Source organism: Malania oleifera, chromosome 9, assembly GCF_029873635.1.
Source record: "Malania oleifera isolate guangnan ecotype guangnan chromosome 9, ASM2987363v1, whole genome shotgun sequence".
NCBI lineage: Eukaryota > Viridiplantae > Streptophyta > Magnoliopsida > Santalales > Ximeniaceae > Malania > Malania oleifera.
Window position 1 is genome coordinate 33,457,955 of NC_080425.1, and position 11,695 is coordinate 33,469,649.

Below are 11,695 nucleotides of genomic sequence, written 5' to 3' on the forward strand. Positions count from 1 at the left end.
CCGATGGGTGACCTGCCCGTTTAAACAGGGTTTGGGTTTAATACAAGCTGACCTGTTTTTAAACGGGTCAATCCAGATCTGACCTGTTTATTAAACGAGTTAGGCGGGTTTAGGTCGGGTCACCATTTTGCCAGCCCATGATGGGAAATGACCGGCATGGGGCAGCAAGCTGTGTCGATACGTCGTTACACCTCTAGGATTTTGGAGCCCAAGAGGAGAAAAAGAAAAATTAAACTTGCGTGGGAGGTGATAATGGCAGTGATGGGACGTGTGGGTTTTGGCATTGAAGGGAAAAGCTTCTAGGGTTCAGGTATGGAGCTGGCTGATTTCAACCATGTACTTTGACTAGATGGAGTAGATGATGATTTGATGGGGATCTTTGATTGGATCTGATCTGACGATGGGTATGGGGATGTGGCATACAATGCTTAGGAGGACTTTTTGGGTTGAAATTTTGTTGACCCTGTGGGGTCTATAACCAGAAAGGCTTTTGGTTTTATATAATTTGTACAACAGAAGCTGTAGACTATAGTGTGGAAGAAGTGGGGTTTGCTGGGTTGGGTTGATTTCCTCCCACACAGTAAAAAATGGAGTCCTTCTAGTCAGAGAAATGGCAGCTTTGAACTACTCTGACGTTAAAAATGGAGTACCCCTTTGATCCAAAACCTGCAAGTGCGATCGTTTTATTATCTATCACTTGAGGAAATTGTGGTTGGGGAAATTTTTCTGCCGATTTCGAAATTGACATTCAAATTGAGATCTCATCTGATGGAAGCAGAGGGATGGTGGTGGATTCTGGAACGACGCTGACTATGCTGGATCCGCGGGCTTATGTAGAGGTGAGGAGGGAGCTTGTGTCGCAAATGAAGCTTAAGGTCTTGAGGCTGAGGTCAGGCTTGTATGGCCTGGATCTTTGCTTTGATTTGTCGAAGAACAGGGGTGGCGGAGAGGTGGAAGCACTGACGACGAAGTTTCGATTCAAAGGGTTGGAGGTGGAGGTCCTTGCCGGCGAATTATATGGTGGCCGATCAGGGTCAAAGATTGATGTGCTTGCCACATGTCGAACCACCTTCCTCCTGTGCTCCACCAACCCCGTCTCCGTCAACGTTGAAGCTAGATCTGCCTTCTCCTTCTCTCACCATCCTTTCCTCTCTAAAATTAATTTATGCGGGCGACGTCAATTCCAAATCCACATGAACAAACTCGGTGACGGCAATGGCTTCCCTTGCCAGAGAATTCTCCATCTTGTCTCTTCTTTGCTGGATTGGAACTGGCAGGGGCCTGGATTGAAATTGTTATAAAATGTTCAAAAAATTTTAAAAAAATTAAATTATATATTTTAAACTGGTTGACCCGTTTATTAAATGGGCAGGTTAGGGTTTACATAGTAGTGACCCATTAATAAACGGATCAACCCGGACCCATTTATGACCCACCCAAACCCGACCTGTGAACCTGTTTTGCCACCCCTAATGGTGCCAAAGGCTGGCGATAGTGGTGACTCCAAACCCTGCTTCATTATGGCATAGAGTGGGAGGCCACTAGAGAACTGCAGATGACAGCAATAATGTGCCAAAAACTGCATTGACAAATCCATGGCTGAGAGGAGGCAAAAAGGTTGAAGATGATAGAAGAGGTGGTTGAGTGGAAGCGAAGAGGTTGAACATAATAGAGGATTGGTGGAGCCCTACTTGCCATCATTTGCACCCTTGGTCAAATCCAATGATGGGGCTTGACTTTGAATTATAAAAAATTAAAATTTCAATGACTACAAGAATTTCTTTGGAAAATTAAGCTAGAATGTCTTGAGTAGTTTTGGGGCCAAAGGGCCATTTAACTAGCTTGAGAAGTAAGACTTTCTAATGTGAACTTTTCCAAATTCAGTGAAGTAGTATTCATTTCTTTTATTGGTTGTGTTTTCTTTTTGTTATGCAAATGAATACTTCTCAGTTTGGTTTTAAATGATTAATTGTGAAACCCATATATATATATATATATATTGTATATATGTATGTATGTATGTATGTATGTATAAAATATGAGTAATATTGGTTTCCTTGTTATTCTTGCAGTACAGGAAGCAGCTCAATGATTTTTTTGACACTCCTTTGGGAAGAAGTTTCACTGTGAGTATCACTCAAATATATACTACATTTTATCTTTTTTGTTGATGGGAACCATGTTCTTGATGAGAGTGAGCTTATCTGTTCCATTTAAGTTCTTCAAATATATGAAAATTTCGATTTCGATGTCAATTTTGATTTTAAAAAATGATGGGAATTAGTAGTAAAGCTTGAAATTCTTTTGTGAGACTTTAGAAATGCTTAATTGAAATAATAGAGCATGTTTTAGATCTAATATATTGTAAATTAAGTACATCAATAGCAGTTATATTTTGTATGAGGTGCAGTAGTTATAATAAAATATTCATGTTAAACATATTGAGTAATTTAAATGAAATTCATAAATGGTTAATATTATTTATTGTACAAATAACTATAATTTAGAAAAATATGGTTAAAGAAAAATATAAATGTTATTGCCAATATCGAAGTTTAATTTTTTCATTTAATTCCTAAAGACGTTGTATTAATCTTTGTTTTCAATGAAGAAATAAGATAATTTCACTTTGCATTTAATCTGATATTTGAGTTCCAAGAAAATTTCATTCGGCAGTTAGAATTTTGAAAATTTTCGCTAAATCGAGATTTTGTTAAATTTTGGATGGTTTGTTGAAATTCCAACAACAATTTTGTAAGACAGAAATTGACTGCCATTTCAATTTCAAAGGTGATGGAAAGCGGAAATTTTGATGATTTTGTGCAAATTTAAGACCATGGTTCCATTCATGTAATTTCATGTGAAGTACGAACTTTTTTAAGGAATGTAAAGGTTCGTCTCAGGTAATGGACGATAGTATTTACATACATTATGTTACTGATGGTTTTTTTGTGAGTTGTTCCTTTTGGATGACATAGACAGCTCATTGATTTGTAGGAGCAATATAAAATAGTGATATTGAATAGGTTATAATAGTTGCTGATGTTATGTTAATGTATATTGCTTGTGGATTGGCGTTTTTGGATGAGTATGGCCTGCTCATTCATTTATGTGAGCAATACAAAATATTGCTTCTCTATAATGTCATAAGGAATGAAGACAGTAGATGCTGAGAGGCTACTAGATGTTGAAGATCAATTAATCATCAGTTTGGTGATTTGCCTTTTTCAGATGGACCAAAAAAAAAGGCCTTTTTCAGATTACTAGTTCTTATATTTGCATAAGAACTAATATTTAATTGATTCATGAATTTCATTTATATCAACTCAAGATTATCTGATATGGTCCTTGTTTAACAATTAGTACACCTTCTGCACCACATGCTTGTCATTGATGTAGTATTTTTACTATCTTACCCATACATCTTGCATTATTATGTCTATTAACAGATTCTAAATTTTCATAAAAAAAATTCAAGTTTTACAACTAATTTCCATCTTTTTTTGAAATTGGAATTAGACTTGAAATCGACATCAAAATTGCATAATTTTGAAGCCTCTGTTTTTTCAGTTGAAACCAACTATTAAAACCTTTTTCTAACCTTTGACTCCTGTACAACTCTCCATTTTCCTGCACCTACCCATGCAGCTGCCCCACTCTTGTACCCACTCCTGCTTCATGTGACTTTAATTAAATTGACAGAATAAAATAGAGCTTATAAGGCCTTATGAGCAATCATAGTAAAATGTGATGTATTTATTGTTTTTATTTCTGCAAGCATTTATTTTTCCTTGAGTTGTGAGCAGCTACATAGAATTGTTTCCCTTTTTTTCCTTTCCATATATTTATTTTTTCATTAATTTTTCTTGTAGACAATCTTCTTCGTCTGGTTTGCGTTGTCTGGGTGGCTGTTTCGCTGCTTGATATTTGCCACATGGATACTACCATTTGCTGGTCCTCTTCTCATTGGGACTCTTGCCAATAATTTGGTCATAAGGGTAAAACTCTGCTGTTCTGCATTTTCCATGATGCTTTAAACTTTCAAGCAGAGTGATTGAGTTTTGAACAATATTATGCTGTGAATGTATGGTGTTAATGATAACATATAAGTGGTTGGCATACGTAGATACAGTTTGGCGGCACTTAAAAAGAAAAAATGCTTATAGCACTCATCACTTAAAATAAGTTTTCATGCAAAAAATAAAAAAAAATTTGGCATGTTCCCAAAAAAATGCTTATTAAAAAGTGCTGAAAAAGAACCACTTTTAAAGTGAATTTTGAGAAGCAAAGTAATACTGCTTTTTGCCACTTAAAACTGGGCACTGCTCATGCAGGGTGGCAATTTTCTAACATTATTAGTAAAATTTAATAATCATGTAGTATTTTATTATGTATTTGGACATATTAATGATTAGAAATAATAATGGTGGATTATATGAATTAGAAAATATTTATTAAAATTGTTGGTTTAATTAATAATATATTTACAAAAATTACTAATCATATATAATTATGTAGGCATTATAATATATTATTGTTAATTAGAAGATAATAATGATGAATTATATTAATTATAATTGTTAATTTAATTAATAATATTATTAATAACGTAAATTAATAACCATATATTATTTTATTATGTATTATAATATCTTATTTTTTTATAATAATAATAATAATGAATTAGATGAATAATCAGCACTTATTTTAAAACATGGCCAAACCAACTTATGACTAGCACTTTTCTAGTTAAGAACTTATTATCAGCACTTCTGGTGATGGAATATGCTCTCTCTCTCGCGAAACCTCTTCTGTTCATTCTTGCAGGATTGAGCCATGAAATTGATGGTAAAACCCAGTAGATATGAGCAAAAGTTCAACTCATATCGAACAAAAGCCCGTCAATCAGAGGTTGGAGAAAGTAGTGGTCAATCGGTTTTTGTTTGTTCTTGAACATAATCAAAATTGCAACATGGATGAGGTTATCTACAGGTGCTGCTAAATGGTTTTCAGATGGTTTATCTTTGTTCTGTTGGTTGGATGGAGGATGTTGTAGCATTTGATTGGGTAGTGTGCATTATTGGATGTTGATTCATTTAGAGGTGGGAAGATTTTTGTAATTGAGGTTGGGGTGCAAGGAAAAGAGATATTTGATTTTCATTCCTGATGGATCTGAAGATGAAGGATGGCAAAGTCTTGAAAATGATTTCTGTGCGTTGGCTAGGGATCTCCATCATGATGTTGCTCATGAAGGAAGTTCAGGGTAAAGAGCAAGATCATGGGTCATGGGTCAGGTGATGGCAGCAGTGAATAATGTTGAAGGTGAAGGTGGAGGTGGTGTTTTAGAGAGAGAAAGACACTCTCGTTGCGGTGTGGTGATTTGCAATTGAAGGGTTCAGCGCTATAAGCTTTCACATCTTGTTTGGAGGTGTCAACCACTGCAGTCAAAGCGGCTAGGGTTTTGACTGGAGTATTGAAGGTAGAAGAGGTAGCTAGGGTATCTCTTGGAAAGGATAAGGAGATCAAGATTGGGCCTATAACTTGTTGATTGTTTTAGACTTGGTACAGTTTTTGTGTCAAGGGAGAGACCCCTTTCCTATCTAAGCTGGGCCATGCTCTTGAGAAGGCCTGGTCTGTGAAAGGGTCAGACTTAAATAGGGTTTTGGAGAAAACAGATTGCTTTTCTGCTTCTGAGTTGGACCACTATAAGGATCAAGCCCATTCTTAGGGTCTGGTTTACTTCTAATTAGGGCTGGGTTTTCCTTTAGTGGGGGCTCAGGTATTAGAGGAGGTCCAAGAAGTTTCTCATAGCAAGAACCTGGAATTGAGAGAAAAGTGTGAGCAGAATCTTTCAGAAAGGGATAATGGTTTGAGAAGGCTGTTTTTAGTCAAAGACACAATTGGGGAATCTCTCAGGTGCGGCTGAAAATTCAGTCATGGAGGAGAGAACTTTGAGAGTTTTAACAATGATTCGTGTCAAGAGTAGCATTTCGGGGTATTATGTAAGAAGGCTTTGGTTATGAATACGTAAAGAGCATTAATCAGCAAAGAAGGATTAATAAAAATTTTCTTGTAAATAATTGCATAATTCAAATATGAGGAGGGAAAATTTTTAAAATAGATGGGCGACGAAGAAACATAATATCCAAAAAGTAAAAGTTGCCGAGATGAGGATGCTTAGATGGATGAGTGGTTATAACATTGAAAGATAAATTAAGGAATGAACATATTTGTGGTAAGTTAGGTGTAGCTCCTATAGAAGATAAGATAAGGGAAGGACGACTCAGATGGTATGGACACTTGCAACGTAGGTCTTATAGTGCACCTGTGAGGAAGAGTGACTTAGTTACTGTAGGGGGCAGTAGAAGGGGTAGGGGTAGACCTAAAATAACTTGGGAGGAGATAATAAGTAAGGATTTAATATCTTTGAATCTATCAAAAGAAATGGTCCCTGATCGCATAAATTGGAGGAAAAGGATTCATATAGCCGACCCCACTTAGTGGGACTAAGGCTTGGTTTTGTTGTTGTTGTTGTATGGCGGTGGGGATTTTTTTTTTTGGTAGTTGAGGTGCCCCAAAATTGCTCAAAGGTTGACATGGATACAGAAGGTAATCATAAAAAAATAAAATAAAATTGGGGATTCCTTGGAAAGGGAAAGTGAATTTGATAGTGGCTTTGCTTGTGATAGTGGTCTATTGTTGGATGAAATTTGCAAAATTTTGGATTAAACTTCCTGTTTATCTGATGCACCGGGGGATAATTTTTTGTGCCCCCTTCTCCACTTCAAGATTTTGGAGGGGCATTTGGCTGTGAGTGATGGGATTCTTCCTATCCTTGAGGAGATGATAAGTGAGCAGGATTTTGCTGCCCAAAATATTTTGGATGAAATGGGATTGTGGTTGGTTGATCCTGGAGGAAATGAAGTTTGAATGGACACTGCAACTTAGCTAACTTCCACCATCCTTTCAATGCCTCACTCTTAGCACCACCAGTACGTAGCCTACTTGATTAGATGGCTACAAGCCCATCTTGTCTGTCAGTTATTCTCATGGTTTTAACAATTGTCTGTTACCAATTGTACTGGTGCCTACTAAAACTAGTACAGGATTGGTGCCTTCTGAAACTGGTAAAAGAAGATATCTTGCGAGTGTTTTGATTCACATCTGTATCATCTGATATGGCTTGCTATGGTGCCATAACAGCCATTATGGTCCATTACCTGTTATTACTGTCTGCCCCAGACTACAGGCTCTTATTCCCTAAGCTGGCTGTGAATTGCTTTAATGACTTTTTACACTAATTTTATATATTTTTGAAATATTTGAGGCTTTAATATTTAAAGTAGATTTTATAAACTCTTGTTTACTGTCAAGCATCAATTTGTCAAGAATTAAACTCAAATTAATTGAAGTTAAACAAATCGTCTGACATGTGAGTGCAAAAATCATATTTTTAAGAAGTTTTTCTTCTAGTGATTGGGAACTATATTTGTGACTTATTCCAACACCCGTCAATTGCAATAGAAATCGGATTAAAACTTAAAATTAAAGACAAGCTGTCTCTAATTGTGGCTTATACATCCTATGCTATGATTTTATGTGTATGTTTGGTTTACTAATCTATTCAACACTATTATAAAACCAAGAAAATACCAGAAGAATGGAGTAGTACATTAGTACCTGTGTATAAAAACAAAGTCGATATTCTAAATTGTAATAACTATCATGGAATTAAGATTATGAGTCATATGATGAAATTATGGGAAATGATAATTGAACATAGAATAAGATTAGAAATGGAGATTTCAGAAAATCAATTTGGCTTTATGCTTAGGAGATCAACAATAGAAGCTATTTATCTTTTAAGAAGTTTAACGAAAAAGTTTAGGGAAAAGAAGAGGGATTTGCATATGGTTTTTATTGACCTAGAGAAAGCTTATGATAGAGTACTTAGGGAAGTTATTCAGTAGGTTTTAGAAAAGAAGGGAGTTCATAGTGATATACAGAGGTCATTAAGGATATGTATGATAGAGTATTGACTAGTGTTAGGAGTGTAGGAGGTGAATCTAGAAATTTTCCAATTATAATAGGTGTACATCAATGTTCTTCTTTGAGTCCTTATCTTTTTACTTTAGTAATTGATGAACTAACTAAGAATATTGAAAATGAGATCCCTTGGTATATGTTGTTTGCAGATGATAATGTGTTGATTGATGATAGTAGGAGCAGAATAGAATTTAAGCTAGAACTTTGGAGAGCGACATTAGAGTCAAAAGGGTTGAGGATAAGTAGGAATAAGACAAAGTATATGAAATGTAATTTCAGCAATGTAAGGAGTAGCAATAGAGAGAAGATTAAATTTGATAATCAAGAGATTAATAGCACTGATATTTTAGATTGCGTCGAGTGTGTTGTGCGATTGTAGAATACCCTTAAAATTAAAAGGAAAGTTTTATAAGACTGCTATAAGGCCAGTTATGCTTTATGGTTCAAAATGTTGGGCAACTAGAAACAACATCAAAAGAAAATAAAAGTTGCTGAGATGTGAATGTTAAGGGCAGCCATAGCAACCTGCAGCAGCTGCAACACCCTGCAGCAGCTCTCTTGAGCAGGCCGAACACTAGGAGCAGCAGCTTCCCCTTCATTTACAATTGCCGCAACAGCCCACAGCAGCAATTAATGGAACTTTCTGCTGGTTCATGTGGATTTTAATTTGGATTTCATTTTTGTTTTTTTAAAATTAGATCTACTAAATTATTCCAATTAATGTAAATTAGATCTATATTAGGTTATTTCAACTAACGTAAAATGTAGGTCCAATTTATATCTGCATTGTCTCCAGCCAATCAGTTTATTACATTTTTTATTTTCCATCAAATATTATTGTTTATTGCAATTAATGGAACTTTCTGTTGGTTCATATGGATTTTAATGTGGATTTAATTTTTTGTTTTGTTAAAATGAAATCTACTAGATTATTCCAATTAATGTAGATTAGAATTGAAAATAAATAACTAGACAGGCTTTTATTTTTCATTTTCAGTTTTAAGAAAATACTGAAAACAAGCAACCAAACAGGTTTCCAGTTTTAGTGAAAGAACCAAACAGGTTGACAGTTTTCAGTTTTTAGTTTTCATTTCTGGTTTTCATTTTCAAAATTTTTGGTAGTGAAATTGCCCTTAGGGTTTGATGGTAGCAGTTTGCACAATTTTATCATTTTTGGTTTGCCAATCCTGGTAGTTAAGCAAGTGAAAACATGTCACAAGCGGATTCTGTCCGTCTCTCTCTCTCTCTCTCTCTCTCTCACACACACACACACACACACACACACACACACACACATTTTGGCTAAATGGAATGAGCATACTTAATGGCACTAGTCTGAAAACTTTGGTCATCAGCCAGGTGGAATTTGGTCGGAGGATGAAGTGTGTAATTGCAATCTTTTGTTCCAAAATTATGGCAAAAATTCTTAAGCTGGTGCCACTTTTTTAACTGGCAGGATACTGAGTTTCTATTTCTACAATTTGTCACTCTCTGAACATCATAGACGAAGACTCAAGCATCATAATGTCTTATTACTAAATTACTAACCAAGAAAATGGGTACTAGATTGCTTAAGGTATATGATAAAATTCTGATGTAATGCTATAAAATGAATTATGGTCTGGCACATCCATTGATGTGTCCTATGGTACGTTATCTAGGATTATTAATGCTTTAACAAATTGTTCCCGTAGCTTCTAGTGGCATCATGTTTCAAGAGATGGCGTTCCAGGTATCTAATTCTACACACTTGTCCTGAGCTTGGGGATTCCTATGATGCTTTATTTAGTTGTTTTGATAAAGCTGTGGGAGTTGCAGTGTGACAAAACATGTTCTAAAATATAAAACATAATGTTTCTTGTTTTTCTCCCTAACAAATAGAACCTTGTAACTTTTCTTGAATTTCAGCCATTCAGTTTACAATCACATAAACGTGAATTGTTTGATCTCATTAGGGAATTGACTCAAATCCTGAATCACCAAGAAGATGTGGTAGCAAAATCATTGAATTATCTTCACAACCTCAGTTCTCTGTGTTTTCATCATGTGTGCAAAACCAAAATTTATCCACTTGATAAAATATTTTCAAACAATAAGTGATCACATTTCTGTTGAGCAGCTTGAGCTATTATAATTCATGCTGCAACTTCCACCCCCCTTCCCCCCCCCCCCCCCCCCCTTTTTTTTTTTTTTTTTTCTAGTTCTTGATTTTTCTTTTTATCTAATTCCTTGTTCGACATCCATTGAATCGTTCACAACCCTTTTATTTTTTTCTTCTTTTAAGAATTATTTCAATGTGATAAAAGCAAACTTCTGGACTCCAAATTTGTTTCCATGCTGGTCAAAGTAGAGCAATAGCCGCGATGCCTCTTGAAATTTGCTCTCTTTTGAACTGAGCTTGCAGAGAATATGCAGTATTTTAGTTTTTAAGTTCAATGTTGAGCACCCTTAGTGGTAAAATAGTAGAACTATCTGTTGGCATTTATTTTGGATACTTATCTCAAAAGAAACCAGTTGCATATGTTAATCATAGAAGTATTTACCTGCCTTGTTTTGACATATTTGGACAGGGGGCCTGCCCGGCTTGTAGAAGGCAGTTTGTTGGTTACAAGAACCAAATTGTTCGTTGCACGGGCTGTGGAAACATTGTGTGGCAGCCCCAAGGGGACTACTTCTCAAGAAATGGAGGCAGCAAACCCCCCTCAAACTCTCAACCGGAGATTATTGATGTTGAGTTCGAGGAGAAATGAAGTCATATGCCATGTGTAGATCTCAAATCTCATTCGTAAAACAGAAAGCCTTCTGTAAATCTCACTGTAGCCTCTGTTATATTGGTATTCTTTTTCTTTTTCTTTTACACAAAGTGCACTTCATTTCAATCTTTCTCCAAAGGTGGCTTCCTTCAAAAACTTTTTGGCATTAGACATTAAGTGCCACACATGACACACTTATTAGGTGACAGCATGCATCTGTATTCCTTATTTACACCAACTCAGTAAAAAATCCAACTTCCACTCGCAACAGAGCAAGACAGGTTGGAGAGAGAGGGGTGAAGGTAGGAGCATGAATTTTCAAGATGCCAAATTGGTCCATGGGCTGTGTTCATTGTTTTCAAAGTTGGCACTGATCCCACTGTTTTTTTGGGTAGAAGACGAGCAACTTTATTACCAAAGAGGGATAGGCCACAGCCTCATGCAATTAGATTACAAGCTACAGACAAAAAGATCAATCAGCTGGGCTAATTTTAACATTTGTGTGTACCTGTTAGATTATGGAGCTGAACTGATACTTGGATTTATTTCATTATAGATCAAATTATTCCTCATCTTCCAAGTAAAGTAAGCTAATGTAGCCCATAAGAGAGTAGCTTTTTATCCTTTGTGCCACCAACAGAAATAAGCCAAGATAGATTTGTATCCCAATCATTTACACTTCCATTGATGTTCCAATCATTTCTATTTCTTGAATAAATTTGGCAAATCCGAGTGCAAGTAAAAAAGTAAGTGATTTCTTGATTCAGATTATGTTTTACATAACCATCATAAACTGGAATCAATCTTTCCTTAAGGCACAAGTCTCTCCTGAGTTGGAAGTCTATCACGAGTAGCTAGCGAGCTTGCAAAGCTATGCCTTGGACAATTAGATTTTT

General features: G+C 35.8%; 1 protein-coding gene across 1 annotated transcript in view; it reads left to right on the top strand.

The window, feature by feature from the left end:
• LOC131164523 (uncharacterized) overlaps positions 1-10,955 on the top strand; it is a 28,958-nt gene extending 18,003 nt beyond the window's left edge. Inside the window, exons 2-4 of the mRNA XM_058121787.1 lie at positions 2,073-2,126; positions 3,873-3,998; positions 10,617-10,955. Of these exons, the coding sequence (XP_057977770.1) occupies positions 2,073-2,126; positions 3,873-3,998; positions 10,617-10,796 (360 nt within the window). The 3' untranslated portion in view covers positions 10,797-10,955. The remainder of the gene's footprint in view (positions 1-2,072; positions 2,127-3,872; positions 3,999-10,616) is intronic.
• Positions 10,956-11,695: the final 740 nt, after the last annotated feature.